Raw genomic sequence first — 17,784 nt, 5'->3', positions numbered from 1 at the left:
GGTATTGCAGAATAACAGGTAAATCATAATGGAAACAAATCAGCAGGTAACTTAGCTGAAGCAAGATAAATGGTAAATAGCCAGAGATTCTCAGAAACTATAAGTTTGCAGTATGTCCAGGCATAAGACAGATATCAGGTTTACCTCCAGGTGACAAGGTACAGGTGAGAGGTAAATGGTTACAGAGAAGCAGGAACTGGCTAAAGCAAGGATTTCCATAGGAACAGAAAATAGCTAGGCAGTAGTCCAAGGGTAAACAAACATTAATGACCAGCAAAGGTAACTGGGAGAGGCAGGCATATATGGGCAACAATCAGGTGTGAATGATTAACTTAGTGCAGCTGGTTCACCCCTGGCATTGGGAAGAGAAAGGCAAAATAGCAGCATCTCTGGTGGTTTATAGGTACTGAAGGGTAAACATAATAATAAAGTCCAATATAGACCCAGAGGCATGAGCTGGCGAGATGAAGCATCATCCTAAGGCAGAACTGCACTGGAAACGAGGCAGATCCTGACAGACTCCATGCAGTTTTGTTAAAGCACAAGATGTTTTTATCCAGAAGACACGTTTGTCACGGGCACTAGGAGTTTTGACCCAGAATTTACCAGATGTAGCTTTACTCACCAGAGGCGCGGAGTCTAACACAGTGGCTGGTCTTCTCCAGGAACTCCCGCAAGGAAGTATGGGTTTCAGTGGCTTCAACTGTGCAGGTCGCGGCCCTCTGGGGAGTATGGTAAATATGCAGATACAGCTATACACAATGAGAACAAGGATCTCCTTGAGCTGTATAGGAGGAGGAATGCCAGATGATATATAGTCTCTGAGTAGTAGGTACAGTAGTGACACAGCGAGAATGATGACCAGTAGTAATCTGGAAATGGGAAGTTTCCGGAGTGCCGAGCATGCAGGTAAACTTGAAACAGACAGATGCTTGACAACTGAAGGAAAGTCTATACAAACAGCCAATAATACAGAGTAGTAGAAAAGTCAGCGACTAGCAGTTATCACTACTGGTGCACAATAGAAACTTAGTCCCGGTAATAGATAACATACAAGGTAGCATAGAACGGTCTGCGGCTGACAGGTATTACCACTGGCGTGGAGTAGAGACTTGTCCAGGTGCAGGTAAGATATGGGGTAGCATGGAGCGGTCTGCGGCTGACAGGTATTACCACTGGCATGGAGTAGAGACTTGTCCAGGTGCAGGTAATATACGAGGTAGTGTGGAGCGGTCTGCGGCTGACAGGTATTACTACTGGCGTGGAGTAGAGACTTGTCCAGGTGCAAGTAAGATACGAGGTAAGGTGGAGCGGTCTGCAGCTGACAGGTATTACCACTGGCGTGGAGTAGAGACTTGTCCAGGTGCAGGTAAGATATGAGATAACGTGGAGCGGTCTGCGGCTGACAGGTATTACCACTGGCGTGGAGTAGAGACTTGTCCAGGTGCAGGTAAGGTACGGGGTAGCTTGGAGCGGTTTGCGGCTGACAGGTATTAACACGGGCGTGGAGTAGAGACTTGTCCAGGTGCAGGTAAGATACGAGATAGCGTCCACAGCAAACAGGAACCATAAACAGGAACAGGGAACTCCTTGGTTACCTCAGCAGAATGAGGACCAAGAACAGTCAAAGATAGTAGGGCAACAGGTGTCTTAAATAGTGAGAAGTAATTAATCATCCAATGAGGAGAGGAACAAGGTTTAAACAGTCTGTAGGTCTGCACATACGGCCGGCCGCGGCGCAAGACAGGCGCCGGCAAGGCAGAGAGAGACCTAGGTCTTGAGCCAGAGAAACTAACAGTCCGGTGAGTGACAGTACCCCCCCTTTAAAGGTGGGCACAGAACACTTAGAACCGGGTTTGCCTGGATATTTGGTATAAAACTTTTTCAGAAGTGCTGGAGCATTGAGATCATCCGCACGGATCCAAGAGCGCTCCTGGAAGAATAGGAGCAGTAGAGAACGCCTTTTTAAGGAACTGAAATGCTTGGAGAGCCTCAGGAGGCCATTGCTTATGATCCTTAAAAATTACTCTTTCATTGCTTATCCACTCTGTCAGTTTCTACATTTTCTGCCTATATTTAGTTTAACAAATCCAATATGAAGTAATACTAATAACATACAAGTCCATTAACAAAACTGCACCAACATACATCAGTTGTCTCAAAATATCTTGCAAATCTACATCTCCGTACTTCCCAAATTCTGCGTCTCTCATCCACAATCAATACCGGTTCTCACTTCTGGTTACAGGACTTTTCCTAGACTGGACCCACTTTGTGGAATTCCCTTCCTTGCAAACAAGACTTTCCACTAGCCCACTAAGGACTTTCAACCTTTGCAATCTGGCTTGAAAAAATATTCAATTTGTAGTACTTAAGCTCAAGTATCAAACCCAGTAGTTGAAATGGGGGTGTATATGGGGGTATGCTATACCGACACTTCTCCTGCTGCCTTCATTGTAAAATTATCAAATTTCTTTCACTTATATTCCTACTACATGTTGCATACCGCCAGTTCTAAATGTCCACTATTGTGTCCTATAGATTGTAAGCTTGTGACAAGGGCCCCCATACCTCTGACTGCCTATAATACAAAGGGGGAAATGTATCAATATGCGGGTTCTTCAACACCCGCGTGTTCAACTTCTTCCGCGATTAAATTTCAAGCGGCGCTGCATTGTAAAGGGAAGTTAACCCTTTACAATGCAGCGCCGCTTGAAATTTAATCGCGGAAGAGGCTGAACACGCGGGTGTTGAAGAACCCGCATATTGATACATTTACCCCAAGTCTCATTTTATTACTGATATTTCTCCAAATGTAAAGTTCTACATAATATGGTGACACTATATAAGCAAAAGCTAGTAGTAATAATAATAATAATAATAATAATAATAATAATAACAATAATAAAAAATAATAGCTGTATGGGAAGGTTAGGTTCAAACCTAATTGTGTTACCATTACAGGATGTTGACAACATTCAATATAAATTGAAAGTAATTGAAATTTACCTGCCCTAAGCCAAAAGTTCCAAAATATTTGAAGGAAATGATCTGTAAAGTTTAAATTCTATGGCCAAGAAAATGTAATGTGTCCACATATATGAGTGTGATCCTAAGCCTGGACCTGTGCCTTGTTGAGTCTTGTTGGGCTATTGCCTGATTATGGATCTGGAAGGACTCTCTGAACTTAATGGAGAGACCACTTATCCATGAATTATGACCTCTCTATATTGCATTGAGGACATATCTAGGTCAATGGATTTATTTCAAAGACAAAAAATCTACTTTCCATCCTACATATAGGAAACCTCATGTCATTCTATTGCTGGTAATCAGGACACAGTCAAGCCTTCTACTAAATGGTGTATCACATTGGGAGCATGTTATGTCCACTGATGGTCTTTCTAGCACCTCTGAGACCCTAGGCCACCCGCTGCCACCCTCCTCATCCCTAAATACACCCCTATATTGTCACATGCACACATGACAGGTGCGGGCTGCACCCATTCACCCCTGCTTTGCTGTGCAGATTAGCCAGAGAAAGGGAAATACGCACCAATGTTTGGGCAGTCAGGACACAAGTACTGACTTGTGGAATGATAGGACAGTCCATTAGAATCTGGACTATCCTTCTGGAGCAGTTTAAAGGTATGCTGTAATTTTAGAACATTATAGTTTCTATTATGCAGAGAGTTCTCTTTACCAACTGTAATAGTAATATGTAGATTTTGAATTATATCTAACTACAAAATAAATATTCAAGAAGAAGATTGAAAGACTAACCAAAAATATATTTTGTTATCATATATTTATTTTATAAAATAAGCAAGAGCAGCTTAATTAGATGACATTGATCAGATTGTTCCCATTTATAAACTGTGAAGTCCTTCATGAGGAATAATGTGACATTTGGGAAAGCTGCTAATGATGAAATAGAATGTAGTAAAGGGCTGAAATCATTGTCCCCGGGGAACCACATGCTGCTGCTGTTAGTGCGGATCCCAAGCGAGTCGATGAAACAGCTAAAATATAGAAGACATCAGAGAATTATAGACAGATAAATAGCACACAGAGGTGAGAGATAAATGTACAGGATCTGCACTGACTGCACACAACGCCTTGTGACAGGTGCATTGTACACTTCCATTGTGAGTATGTATATTATTTAAATAACTTTTTTTGGCCTACAGCATTGCTTCTAATTTGATTTTAAAAGCCTGATGAAGTTTCATAAGCTAAACATAAATGCAGAATATAACTTCCCTGAGGTCAAGTGATCCACCTGCTCCAATTGGATCCCCAGGTGCCTGTCACAGTCAAGTTTGGTTAAACTCACTCCTGCGTGCAGCTTGTTATTCATGGACAATACGCTGCCTGTATGAAGATATACTGCCCCAGCAGGAGTGAGGGAAGTCCATCCAATACCTGCCATGGTCCAGGGATGATCTCCTGTTGTGCATAGACAAAACACTGCAGGCAGGAGCAGGGCCTGATCAGCCACTAGGCTGATCAGGCTGTAGCCTGGGGCGCTGATTCCTGGGGGGGCGCAGCGTGGAACACTGACAAGCTGTTGTTTTTTTTGGGGTTTTTTTTTTCTTCAAGTGCCGGTGATCGGCTTCTTTCTCCTCTAATGGGGCCGCCCCTGGCCTCAAGGGGGCGGTCCCGCATGTTCCTGTACCCAATCACGCAGCTAACAGCATCCAACGCTGTTAGCTGCCCTATCAGTGTATTGCTTAGTGTGGTCACGTGAGATCTCACATCTCACGTGACCACACTAATCACACAGAGCGCGCCAGCAGCTAACAGCGTCGGATGCTGTTAGCTGCGTGTGAAGATGACAGAAGCGCCGGCGTCTGGTCAGAGGAGAACAGAAGACAGCAAGGTAAGTGCTTTTTAAATATCAGGGGGGTGACACATCGGATGTGGAGGGGTGGGAGATGACTGGGGGGGATCTTATAAATTGGATTTGGGGGGATTAATGATCTGCTAGTATGGATTGGATAGGGGGGATTAATGGAGTGAAAATGGAGAGGTAATGAACTGGCTGGAGGGGGGGGGGCTTATGAATTGGATGGGGGAGTTAATGAAATGGCTAGAGGGGGGGATTAATGAAGTGAAAATGGGGATTAATGAAGTGAAAATGGGGATTAATGAACTGGCTAGAAGGGGGGGGCTTATGAATTGGATAGAGGGGGCATATGAATTGGATGGGGGAGTTAATGAAATGGCTAGAGGGGGGGATTAATGAAGTGAAAATGGGGATTAATGAACTGGTTAGAATGGGGGAGCTTATGAATTGGATAGAGGGGGCATATGAATTGGATGGGGGAGTTAATGAAATGGCTAGAGGGGGGATTAATGAAGTGAAAATGGGGATTAATGAACTGGTTAGAAGGGGGGGCTTATGAATTGGATGGGGGAGTTAATGAAATGGCTACGGGGGGGGGGTTAGTGAATTGGATAGGGGGGGTCATAAACTGTCTGGTGCGGGTTGATAATAATGACAGGGGGGATGAATTGGTGGGGAGGTGATGAAATAGCTTGTAGAGGGCAGGATCTCTGTATTGTGTGGCGGTGATGTTGATGCTGACTGTGGTTTCATCGGTCACTAGAATACTAAATACTAGATAGACAGGGCTGGTAGATGTTACTATAGGAGTGTAAATACTTTTCATATATTTTATTGTCTGTCTGTACTAGGGGGTTGTTTTGTATCATTCAGGGTTTGTTAAAATTTTGCACTATAATACAATTTTTGCAATATTTTTTGCAATTTTTTTTTAAATACAGGACTCCTAAGTATCCAGAAGCCAACGGACAACACTCCAAGAACATGCAAAAGAGAACACCAGGTAGTCTACGCTGCTAGATCAGGTAAGAGAGGAAGTGCATAATGAAGTGTGTTTAATGTATTAATGTTTTACACTTTTATTTACAGATATAAATCTATATATATATAAAAAATTTATTTACACACACACTGGGGGGGGGGGACTAGTGTAGTAGCCTGGGGCGGCTGTGACCCTTAATCAGGCCCTGGGCAGGAGAGAGGACAGCATATTTTAACTGTGGTTGGTGGACCCACTGATTTAGGTGAATTGCCAAATTGTGGACTCAATCTATAAATAAAATGACTGATAAGCAGCAATACCTAGTAAAGAAGGCTTTTAGTTCTGTCTTTACTTACATACCTACTGACAATCAAAGTAAAACATGTTTCATTACACTGTAGTTTGACTATTGTAGTCATTATACACATTTTCATTTATTCACTTTCACTAACATTTTTTACTGTCGGTTTTAGGGAATAATAGTTTTTTTTTTCTCCAATGTTTGCACCACTTTAAAATGTAACCACTCTCCCACACTCCAAAAACACATACTAGTAGGTTAATTGGCTGCTATTAAAGTGTCCTTAGTCTCTCTCATTTTGTGTGTGTCTGAGTGTGTACAGTATATGTTAGGGAATGTAGATTGTAAGCTCCACTGGGGCAGGGAGTGATGTGAGTGAATTCTCTGTACAACGCTGCGGAATCAGTGGTCGCTATATAAATAGCTGATGATGATGAAGATGATAATAATAGGATCCTCCAACTGCACTTTAATATTTTTGTGAACAATACAGTTTATTGCTATTTGTAAAGTTATTATTTTACTCTGTGTTTTCATGTTTTAGTATATTATACAATAAGGGCCTGATTCATTCAGGAAAGTAAAGCAAAAAAAAATTAGTAACTTTGAACCTTAGCAAAACCATAATGTATTGGAGGGGGGAGTAAATGTAGAATCATCATCATCATCACCATTTATTTATATAGCGCCACTGATTCCACAAAAATGTGAGGATAGATCTATAGTTGGGGAAGCGCATGTCTTAGATCAACTTTTAATGTCAGTGTAAAAATAAAGCTATCAAATATTTGCGTCCTACATGACAAAACAGCCAGTATTTTCCTTATGTGCAAAATAATAAACTCATTTGCACCCCTTGCATCGTTTTGCCAAAGTTCAAAGTTACTTATTTTTTTGCTTTACTTTCCTTATTGAATCAGGCCCTAAATGTTTTTTCCACAAATTGTACAATAAATTTATTTAAAGAAATAATAAACACAAAACAAATAAACACTATAAGCTATGGTCACATATAAAAGTAACATAGTTGATGAGGTTGAAAAAAGACACCAGTCCATCAAGTTCAACCTCTATTGGATCTCCTGCGATCCTGCACTTATATTTGAAATTGATCCAGACTAAGCAACAGCCAATCTGTTTCAATTGTGAAAATCCCCCCAGACCAAATATTGCAGTCCTATTTTTACCCTACTATCCTTCATTTTAATTAACGGTCGTATTCCTGGATAGATTTTTCCGCTAAAAATTTGTCTAACCCTTTCTTAAACATATCTATTGAATCTGCCATCACAAGCTTCCCTGGCAATGAATTCCATATCTTGACTGCCCTTACTGTAAAGAACCCCTTTCTTTGCTGGTTGTGAAATTTCCTCTCCTCTAACCCTAGGGAGTGACTGTGTGTCCTGTGTATAGTTCTTGGGGTAAAAAGTTCCCATGAAAGTTCTCTGTATTGACCCTTAATGTATTTGTAAGTGATAGGACCTGTCTACTATCCTCTGGATGTCACCTACAAACACAGATCACCGTACTCTCCAACATGACCGATGTATATTAAGCAACACATATTTTTATAAATATTATCTCTTATAAAGTAAAGGATAAAAGCAGCATGGAGGGGGGTGGGCACCGGTACCTCTGCACAGGTCAATGTGCTTCAGGATGGCCCCTTGGTTAACAGCTCTAAAGGTCCATCTGCTCTAAGGTGTTATAGTAATACTACAGCTCATGGTATTACCCAAGGTGGGAGGGGAAAGAGAACTGGGATGGAGCCCACTGGGCCTGTACTATGTCAAAGAGAGATTATGAGGAGAGGATGATGATTGACAGACAATAGGATAGAGAAGGAAAATGAATGTGGAGTGATGATGATGACAGGAGAATGGGTTTGAGGAGTGAGAGGGAACATAGAGAAGAGACTTGAGGGAGGAAAGAGAAGTGAGATGAAGAAGAGGATTGAGCGGAGATATAAATGGATTATGATATAGATTGAATGGGGCGTAATGTCTATAAGTGAGCTTTGGTTAGAGAGGTTCTGGCCTATATGTATAGTCAGCTATTTATTAGCAGACACCATATAAAAATTTAAAATGTGCCTGGCTCCTAAATTTTGGGCTCACTCCAAGATACTAAAATATTGGTTGCTGCGTGCTTTAACTTCAAGTTCTAATAAAAGTTCAATTATTTTTAAGAAATCTCTTGTTGTGCTCTGTCCTCAGTTCAGCTAATTTAAGCCACAACTTTGCAGTCTTGCCTGTGATGCAAACAGGATTTCTGTCATCAAGATTCATCATCGGATTGATGGATGATCTGTGTTACTGCTACACCGCACTACTCCTGCTTCTTGTGGACACTGCATTACAGGTGAGCACTATCTGTGATCTGAGCACTGGTTGATGTTTTTTGTTACTTTGGACCTTTCTACACATTTATTAAAGCCCTGTCTGCTCCAGTGGTATGGGTGGGAATGCAAGTAATGTTGCAATGGGCTTAGCAATTGAAAAATCTGTCCTTGTTTTAAAATTACTGTTTCCTTTAATGTACTTTTGCTGTTGTACATAGAGTAACTCTTCTGCCACATTGCCTCCTGAGCTGTTACACTTTATTGCCCTAAAACCTCCTTTCCACTCCTAGACTTTTCTCTCATCATTGTACTCAGAATTGCTTAGATCAAAAGCTCTTCCTCTTGTTCTGTATCTACTTGTTGGGCACCTGAGACAACCTCCCAACTTGTGGTTCATCAGAAGAATATCACAATTGTTTAGTCGCAGCTATCTATATCTTCCAAGACAAATGGCAGCGTAAATCGGGAGACATTTTTTTTATTTTTATTAAGCTACCCACATTTGCTACATAACAAAATACAAGTAATATATATCATTTCCCGCACAAGAAAACATCTTTACAATTGATGTATATTTTCAAGACATGATTTAATATGTTAGTCTGATGGTATGAGGTGATGCTTCCAGTAGTAATGTATTGTATATAATAGAAGAGAAGGAGAAGTACTACTTATATGAAAGGCACACTCATGGAGAAAATCCTGTGTTGTTGAAGGGACATTTCATTGTGGATAACAAAAGTAGATAGAAATGAACAAATAAATAAATTGACACTACACTACAAAACTACTATTTATTAGTCATGCAAATAAAACTGTATGTTTATAAAGCGAAATATTAAAATTTCGGAGTCTTGGTCGGGTACGTATGTTCAGAAGATCAATACACTTTATTTGGTTCCGTAAGTATATACTGGGAGTCTCTATCTATGGTAGTTATATTATACAGATGTCTTATGATTGGGTCTTGAAAATACCAACAATTCATGAATGGTGATCATATAAAGTAAGTGTATTGTATTTCCATCATATGGACATGAAGATCATACAGTCACGTGTGGTTTGCACAAATGAGGTATAAGGTAAGTATCACTTTGATGAGTATGTCACTTTAATATGTCAGTATAGACCAAGAGATCCACAGTAATAAGGAATATATACATTCCTGGTAAATGTATTACTGTGTTAATCACCAAATCCCACGAATTGCCACGTTGGTATATAGATGGCAGATTATTTCCTGTTTGTATACACCTGTTCTGCTGTGTCAGTACAAGTCTAGTATATCTCCTTTTTTGGAGTTTAAATACATATTGCATCAGTTAAGGACATTCTGCATGTGTTCTTGTATACGAATGGTACCATATATACATCTGTGCTACTGAAGCAGTATTGCTGTATATCCCACATTAATTCTTATTATTATGTGGCCACAAATTGGGTAAAGTCTCTAGTGTTCTGACATGCATAGTTGAAATTCAAAACGTTTTTTAATTGGAGAATCTATAAAAATGTGATTATAGTATATCAGTTATGCTTTCTTGATCTTAATATATATATAAATAAGTGCCTGTCAGGAAAGGGAGTGGCAAAATATTTTAGTAAAATGAAGTTCGTATTTGTTGTATTTATGACAAAACTATCATAATTGACTACATGTTCCCTATTTCGTTTGGTATATATTCAGTCAGAGACACAGGGCTAGATTTACTAACAGGCGTGTTTGTAAACCCGCTGACTTTCGGCAGGTTTGGCGGAGGTTTAGCCATCGCCGGATTTACTAACGCTAAACCCGCCGTCCAAACGGCCAGAAATGATGTTTTCAAACCCGCCTCTGTATAAAGCGCCATGACGGTTTCAACAATGTTCAACATACAAACAGCCGAATTTACTATTAGGGGGTTTATAAAGCCGCCGGAAAACCGCCATTCAAAAGACCAAAATGAAAGCGCTGCTTGTGAGCGGCGAGATTGTTCAAACAGTGTGCTGTTTCAGGTATTTGGTCAATCAGAACAGAAGGGAAAGGGCCATTTCATGTACAAAGTTTGTTCCTTTGGGATTGTTTATGTTAAAAGGCCAGTGTTTTGTAATTGCAGTGGTTTTTTTTGGGTTTTTTTTCTCTTGTGTTTTCCCACCATGCAATCTATTTACTGATTTCCACATTTGTTGTTTTTTATTTTAATATTGCAACAAATCCCTTAACAGAGTGTAAAAGCAATTCTAAATTTACTAAATAAAGAATGGGTTTCTGGCTGATGACTCCTCTGCTGCATCCTCAGACATCTGCACAGCACAAATTCAATGAGGCACATACCTCAACTTACCCCACCGATTATTGCAGTAGACAGTGAAGAAGAAGGGGTCCGTGTCACATCTTGTGATGCGCAGAGCACAGAGGGCGGAAGGCAGATTAGAGACCGTCTCATTACAAACTACTTTACATGTAAGTGCATACCAGGAAAAACATTTATTGCTCTAAAATGTGTTTGATGTGAGTGCAATGTTTTTTTTTAATTTAAATTGTTTTCTACATTGGAACCTTTAAAAAGAGGATAGTGTGTACTCCTCATGTGGTAAATATGAACATCCCTGGAAAGTAACAGTAAGAGGTCAATGTGTAAGTGAATTGAGTGCCTAGTTTTTTAAAACATCAGTATACTCTTGTTTAATTAGCAGAAAAGAAACACTGACACCATAGAAATTTAACTGCATTTATTGCAGTAGAACACAATAAATTAATAAAGTATAATGCTTACACAAACTTAACAAAACATTAGGTAATAAGAATGGTTTAGCGCTAGCGACACCTTTTTGCTGGCATATCGCTATGTGTGGCCCCACTCTCTCCTCTCCCTCGCCCACCCCTGGTGCGAGCACCTCTCCTTGGAGGAGTACTCTGTGCCGATCTGCTTAGCGTACTAACGGTACTGGTGGTGGGCGATGAAAAAGGTGCAGGCAAGCGGGCAATGAGTTCCTGCTGTAGTTGCCCTGCCAGCCGGGTCACGTTAGCATTCCCCTCACAAACAGAGGAATGTAAGGCCTCCACAGCCCCAGTCATTTGTGCCATCTGCACATTTGATTGTTCCCATGCATTAGCCAGACGGTTGATTGCAGCAGGTATCTGGCTATTTGTGCGATGTAACCGTCTCAACTGGGCCGCAATTTGGGACATGTGGCGAGTTTGGCTCTCCATGAACATTGTTTGCTGCTGCTGGAAAGCACCAATAGACAGCGCCATTTCTTGGGCTGGGTCCATACTTGGAGGTGCAGGTTGCTGGTGTGCTGGTTGTTCAGCAGGGCCAGGTGAAACATCCTGGAGGCCAGACACAGGGACATCCACTGTTTCCAGGGTGATGATGGTTTGATCATCTGGCTCAGGGGACATTTCCAGGGACTCCGGGTGAGGTGCCTGGTATGAAGAGGGCCCTGTGTATGAAAAATGACGGTAAGTATATAGGATATAATATGTTTGTATATTGCATTCTGAACACTGGATAGGAAAGAATAATCTTTTGCAACTACAGATTCTTTCACAATGTTTGCATTCCTGATTTCTTGGCCTATGCAACCTGCTTCAGGATGCACTCTTTATCTTTTGAATACACATTATCATTTGGACTATGTATGGCTGAGGGGGGTAAAAAAGCAAAGTATTTTTAACCTACAAATATGAGGATTTAGTCAGCCAAATGCTGCTAGACCGTGCTTTGGGGTAAACTAATACTATTTTAGTACTCCCTCTGTGTAGTACATGCTGGGGTATTTTGACTAAACTGCATGGTTGCAAAAGTGAAGATGTTGCCTATAGCAACCAATCAGATTTTAGCTGTCATTTTGTTGAATGCAATAAATAAAGTAAAGGTATATTCTGATTGGTTGCTATAGGCAACATCTCAGTTTAGTAAATGTAGCCCTAAGTTCTCATTGCAAACCATAAACAAAAAATAATAATAACATTGACAGCAACATTTGCACAGAAAATCAATTAACTCCATTATTTCTCTCCTAAACAGAAATCACGCACCTGCTTGCTCGTCTGTGCCCGAATCTCTCACTGAAGGTGGAGGTGTAGGTCTCGGACTGGGACTGAACTGCGGTCCTGGCGAATCTGGATGGATTAGAAAAAGCATACAATGTATTTGCAGCAAAAAACAATTTAAAAATATACAGTTTATTTCAAAAATGTGTTTGCAAATAAAAAAACAGGTTTTTTTTTTTAAAAAATCCTTTACAAACTAATAGAGTAAAAAATACACTTGAAAAATTAAAAAGTCACTTTTAAAAATAAAAAAGCATTTAAAAAAAGAAAAAAGCATTTAAAAAAAGAAAAAAAGCATTTTAAATACTGTTAGGGAAAAAAAAACAAATAACTCACCAACTACTTGGCCAAAAGAGGGCGAATCCGTGTCTTGCACGTTTATCCCCTCGACAATCTCTGCCGGCATTATCTGGCGCAGCTCCTCCTTGTACGTTGTGTACTCAATACGAAGAGGGGGGCCACCACCCGTGCGCCTTGTTGCCCTCTTTTCCTGGGCCATCTTCTCTTTCAGCCTCCTTTTAATATCGGAAAACCGCTTGCGGCAGTGCACCACTGTCCTCTTTAGTGGGCCCACCACATTAACGGCATCGCACACTCTAGCCCACAATTGGTGGCGCCGCCTTAGCGGAGTCCGGGCTGCAAGGTTGCCTAAGATGACCTCATAGCATGGAATGATATTGTGCACCAGCACACAATTTTCATCATGGGAGAATCTGACATTTCTCCCTGATTTTGTCTTCCTGCCCTGTCCTGTCTCCTCAAACTCTTCCTCTCCCTCCTCTGCCCCCTCAACCTCCATCTCCTTCTCCTCAGCCTCTGCTCCCCTCCTCTCTCTGGACATGTTCACAAATAAATGTTAACCACACAAAACACAGAAAGACTTACAAACACAAAGGACAAACTACATTAACTACAGACACACTCTCAACACAGTCACACACAAGTAACACAGACAAAGGACAAGTCAAATACAAAAAATACAAGACAGAAAATAAATGTACAAAACAGAAAAATACCACAGGACTACTCACACTTCAATCAGATATCGCTCCACCAAACTCCAACTCTCACCAACTGTCACCAAACCACAATCCTCCAAACTCCTCTCACAAAACTCCTCAAAAGCCTATCAAAGAAAAAGTGTCAGGCCAGTGGTTTATATAGGGCTTGTGATGTCAAATCTCCTGACTTTGAAAATAGCCAATAGTAACAGGCCATGAGACAGGTGTAATTTTCAAAAAATACGCCTTCACACGAAAGCGCCGTCATTTAAAGCAAAAGCGCCATGTTCTATTCAAAGCCGCCGGCGGCTTTGAGCATTACATGCCGCCGTGACATCGCCGGCGGTTTCAAATTGAACATGAAATGCGCCCATTAGTAAATCCTGCTGTTTGCAATGCAAACCCGCCGGAAAACCGCGGCGATGCATGGCGGCTTCAGGCCTGTTAGTAAATCTAGCCCACAGACTTTTTCTTCAACTGGCATTCATCACAGCTGGTTAATTATTTATACAAATCACAGTTCCAATGCTATTTCTCAGATGTTTAGCAGCCAGGACTGATAGATAGATAAATCTTTAAATTGTATGCGTATTCTCATATAGTTTTCCTATGATTCTTATGGAGTGTTTTTTATATGGTCACCATTTATTTCGGGTTTCCAGTATTCTAACACAATACTGTCTCATAGCTCAGGAGGTCATAACCTGGGCCCTATTTGTTTGGGGTTTGTATGTTCTCCCCTGTGTTTGTATGGTTACCTCCCACAATCCAGAAACATAATTATAGGTAATTGGTCACTGTCTAAAGTAACCCTAGTGTGTGGTAGGAAATATAGATTGTAAGCTCCACTAGGACAAGGAATGATGTTAATGTTTAACTATTCTTTATAAACTATTTTGCAATATAGAGGCACTATATAAACTAACTGTTAATAAATTATTTTAAGATCTCTGGAGCAGTTTGTTTCCTTTACTTTATGAAACTTGAATTTACATGTCTGTTAAAATTTACCTTCAATCTTATATATATATATATATATATATATATATATATATATATATATAAATGATAGAAACACTTCAACTCACTGTAGCTCAGAATCTGCTGACTAATTTCTTAGTCCTGTTATTAGAATCACAGACAGCTCATACATAGGGGATTATTTCATAAGTGGAGCCGTTGTTTAATGTTGCTTTAATTAGGATTATAACTGTAAATAAAATAAATTAGTTGAAAAAGGAACTTCTGGAACCAATATTTTAAGTATTTCAGTAAAATAAGGTTCAGTGCAAAGTACACGTTGGTACTATTATACATTGATTCATTTCAACACTTTTGCCGAATTCACAAATGCTGCGTTTTGTCATATTTATCTCATCCTATAAAAATATTATAATAGTTTTCTGCAGCACTAAGGGTTAACTGTTTTGTGCTAAACTTCAACATTGTAGTAACAAAGTAAAACTTTCAGTAGTGATGGCTTCCTCACAAAGCATATTGCAATGAATAGGAAAGGGAGGAGAAGGAAAGAGCCAAGACTGTTATCATTTCAAACTCATACTCAGACATGTTAGCTGAAATTTATAGATAGTTTAAGTACAACTTTATGATACGCTTATTTGTCCAAGAGAAGGCAGCAAGTTTATGAGAAATGCCCTTTTAATAAGTATTTTTTCCTTTTTCTACCTTCAATAGAGAAGAAAAGGCGATTTGGACTCAAACTAATGGTTAACTCTACCCAGCTCAACAACAACATGACTAGATACCCCAATTACACTTTACAAAGGGTGTCTTTTTTCATACTGATCCTCCCCTTGTTCTGCATCTTCTTGTACTTCATGGCTGTTATACTGAAAGCCTTCTTCACAGTTCCTCATGTCCGAGAGAACCCTCGCTATATACTGTTTATCCACATGCTTGTTAATGATTTAGCATTTCTAGCTATATCATTTTTTCTCTTTACCACTACTGCATACTTTTTGTACATGCCTTTATCAGTCTGCTATACAATTGTCAGCTTCTCTACCTGTGCATTTAGGATTACTCCTTACAATTTGGCGGTCATGTCTCTGGAACGCTATGTAGCCATTTGCCACCCATTAAGGCATGCAGAATTGTGCACTGCACAGAGATCTAGTGCTGCCATTGCAATCATGTGGACAGTGGGATTCATTCCACAGCTTGCAGATTTTATTGCATTTTGCTCCTTTGTAGATAAACGTGTCTTTTCAATCCATATCTCCTGCAACTGGGCATTATTGATAGCGGATGAAATACAAGTAGTTATAAGAACAATAACCATCATAATTAGCTTTACCATTGTTGGACTGATAATTGCCTACACATACCTGAAAGTTATGCTGGTTGCTCGGAGGATTGGTTCTGAAACATCTGCTTCTAAGGCTGGAAAAACTGTCCTGCTCCACGCGTTTCAGCTCATCTTATGTATGTTGTCTTTCACTTCTTCATATACTGACAGATATTTAACACCATATTTTCTCTATATGCCAATACTTAATTTCTTCCTGTTAATGTGTCTTCCCAGAGTTATCAGTCCATTAATTTATGGTATTAGAGATGAAGTACTTGGTAAACATATGACAAATGTGTGCTCATCAGCAAGATCATTGTTTGTAAAGTGAAATTTGAGTGAATTAGGAAGATATGTTACATAGATGAGAAATAATAATGATATAAGTTATTAAAACAAGATGAAACTGTTATGCTTACTCCTTGCAATAGGCCTGTTATCATCATATTCCCCTCCCCCATTCAACCCCAAAGGGGAAAATTAAAAGTATATTTACTAAATCATCAACTGTTTCAACCAAAAACATAGATGTTTTACAAATTTTGCGACTCCAAAATTCAGAATATGGGACAAGAAAAAAATATCCCCCTATTCAAGCTGTTTTTTTGCTATTTTAGTGGCCTCTATTGGCCTCACAGCACATAAAGTCAGACAGTTAAGTGGGGAATTATTTTTCACATTACTGTTGCCCAATGTCACATTCTGTAGGGGTCAGTAATGACCATGGATGGGGATTATTTTTTCCTATTCAAAAGCCCCACATCATAAGAGGTAGGGCCCCCATCACCAGACTTTGTTATTATACTGATTCTCAATAAATAATCTTTTTTGGCAAACGTGCAGCGCACATTGTGCAAAGTTATTAATACTGCAATTCTTATAGTGGAAAAATCAGAATAATTACCATATACAGTCAGATACGATCCCATACCATTTAGAAGAGCTGAAGGTAGACTTAGTCACTGGTCCTCCTCTTCTGTTACTGAAGCTCTCTGCAGTGAGACGTGAGCCATAATAGCTGTTCTTTTCAAGGCCAATTATGAGTATGTAATTGCAGCTGGTTATCCAACCACTAGGAAAAATATTGGCTTTGTAGGACAAGCTGAAGCTCTTCTCAAAATATTGAATCCAATACTTTTTATATTTTCTTCTCTTTACATGCAAATTTTCCTATGTCAAATACAAAGTACCCGGACGTCCATTGGGGGCCTGGACCTGGCATCTTCTGGTGTGTGCAGAAAGGGCTACAGCCCCCGCTGTGACCCAGCTTAGCTATATTAAAGGATGAGCAAAGTGACTACATGAACCAATAGCTTATTATCACTTCATGTGGTCACACCTCACCTAGGTTGCTCATGCAGCCTTTGGGTGGGGGCAGGTCAAAATGAATTACTCACTGCACCCCTGAGTTCAGTGTATATTCAGGGTAGATTGTCTGGTGAACAAATAAATCAGCAGACAATATCTGTTAAGAGTCAAAAGAAGAGACTCCATTCATTCAACCAAAGCTACCATTAGCCGTTAAGTGGTTTAAAACCAAACACTTAGCATGTTAGAAGCTCCTTTTCTTTTTCATTTAAATTCTATTTTTCTCCAAATGTAAAACTGTATAAATATGTTTAATAGAATAGGTGCTTTATATATAGAAAGGTAATGTGAATATGTGGTCCTATAGCATCAGAGAAGTTAATGTCCAGCTCTCCAGCACCGGACATTAAAAGGAAGTAATAACTTATTGTATACATTTATTTTTTATATATGTGTTTGATATTATTGTGGGTGTATTTTTGTTACAAGTATTTTTGTGTTTTGTAGACAGGAAATCCCATTTTAATTTAGCAGTGTTTCTGAGGCCAGTGTTACCTTTGTCAGCAGGAGGTTTTTCTCTTTTATATCCAATGTAGTCAGAGAGATAAAGAAACTATTTTCATAAGGATTTGGTTGGTAATTTGGGCAATCA

The 17,784-nt window shown here is 39.8% G+C and overlaps 1 protein-coding gene across 1 annotated transcript; it reads left to right on the top strand.

Moving 5' to 3' along the window:
- The first annotated feature begins 15,237 nt into the window (after positions 1-15,237).
- LOC142139766 (odorant receptor 131-2-like) lies at positions 15,238-16,155 on the top strand. The gene has a single exon (XM_075197637.1). It carries the CDS (start codon positions 15,238-15,240, stop codon positions 16,153-16,155), a length of 918 nt encoding a protein of 305 aa, XP_075053738.1.
- Positions 16,156-17,784: the final 1,629 nt, after the last annotated feature.

The sequence above is a fragment of the Mixophyes fleayi genome, chromosome 2 (genome assembly GCF_038048845.1).
Source record: "Mixophyes fleayi isolate aMixFle1 chromosome 2, aMixFle1.hap1, whole genome shotgun sequence".
Taxonomy (NCBI): Eukaryota; Metazoa; Chordata; class Amphibia; order Anura; family Limnodynastidae; genus Mixophyes; species Mixophyes fleayi.
The sequence above is the reverse complement of the archived record's forward strand: the minus strand, read 5'-3'. Positions and strand labels throughout refer to the sequence as shown.

What these genes read in the sequence shown, in the direction of transcription:
- LOC142139766 (XM_075197637.1), top strand. Translation starts at nt 15,238, where the DNA reads ATGGTTAACTCTACCCAGCTCAACAACAACATGACTAGATACCCCAAT.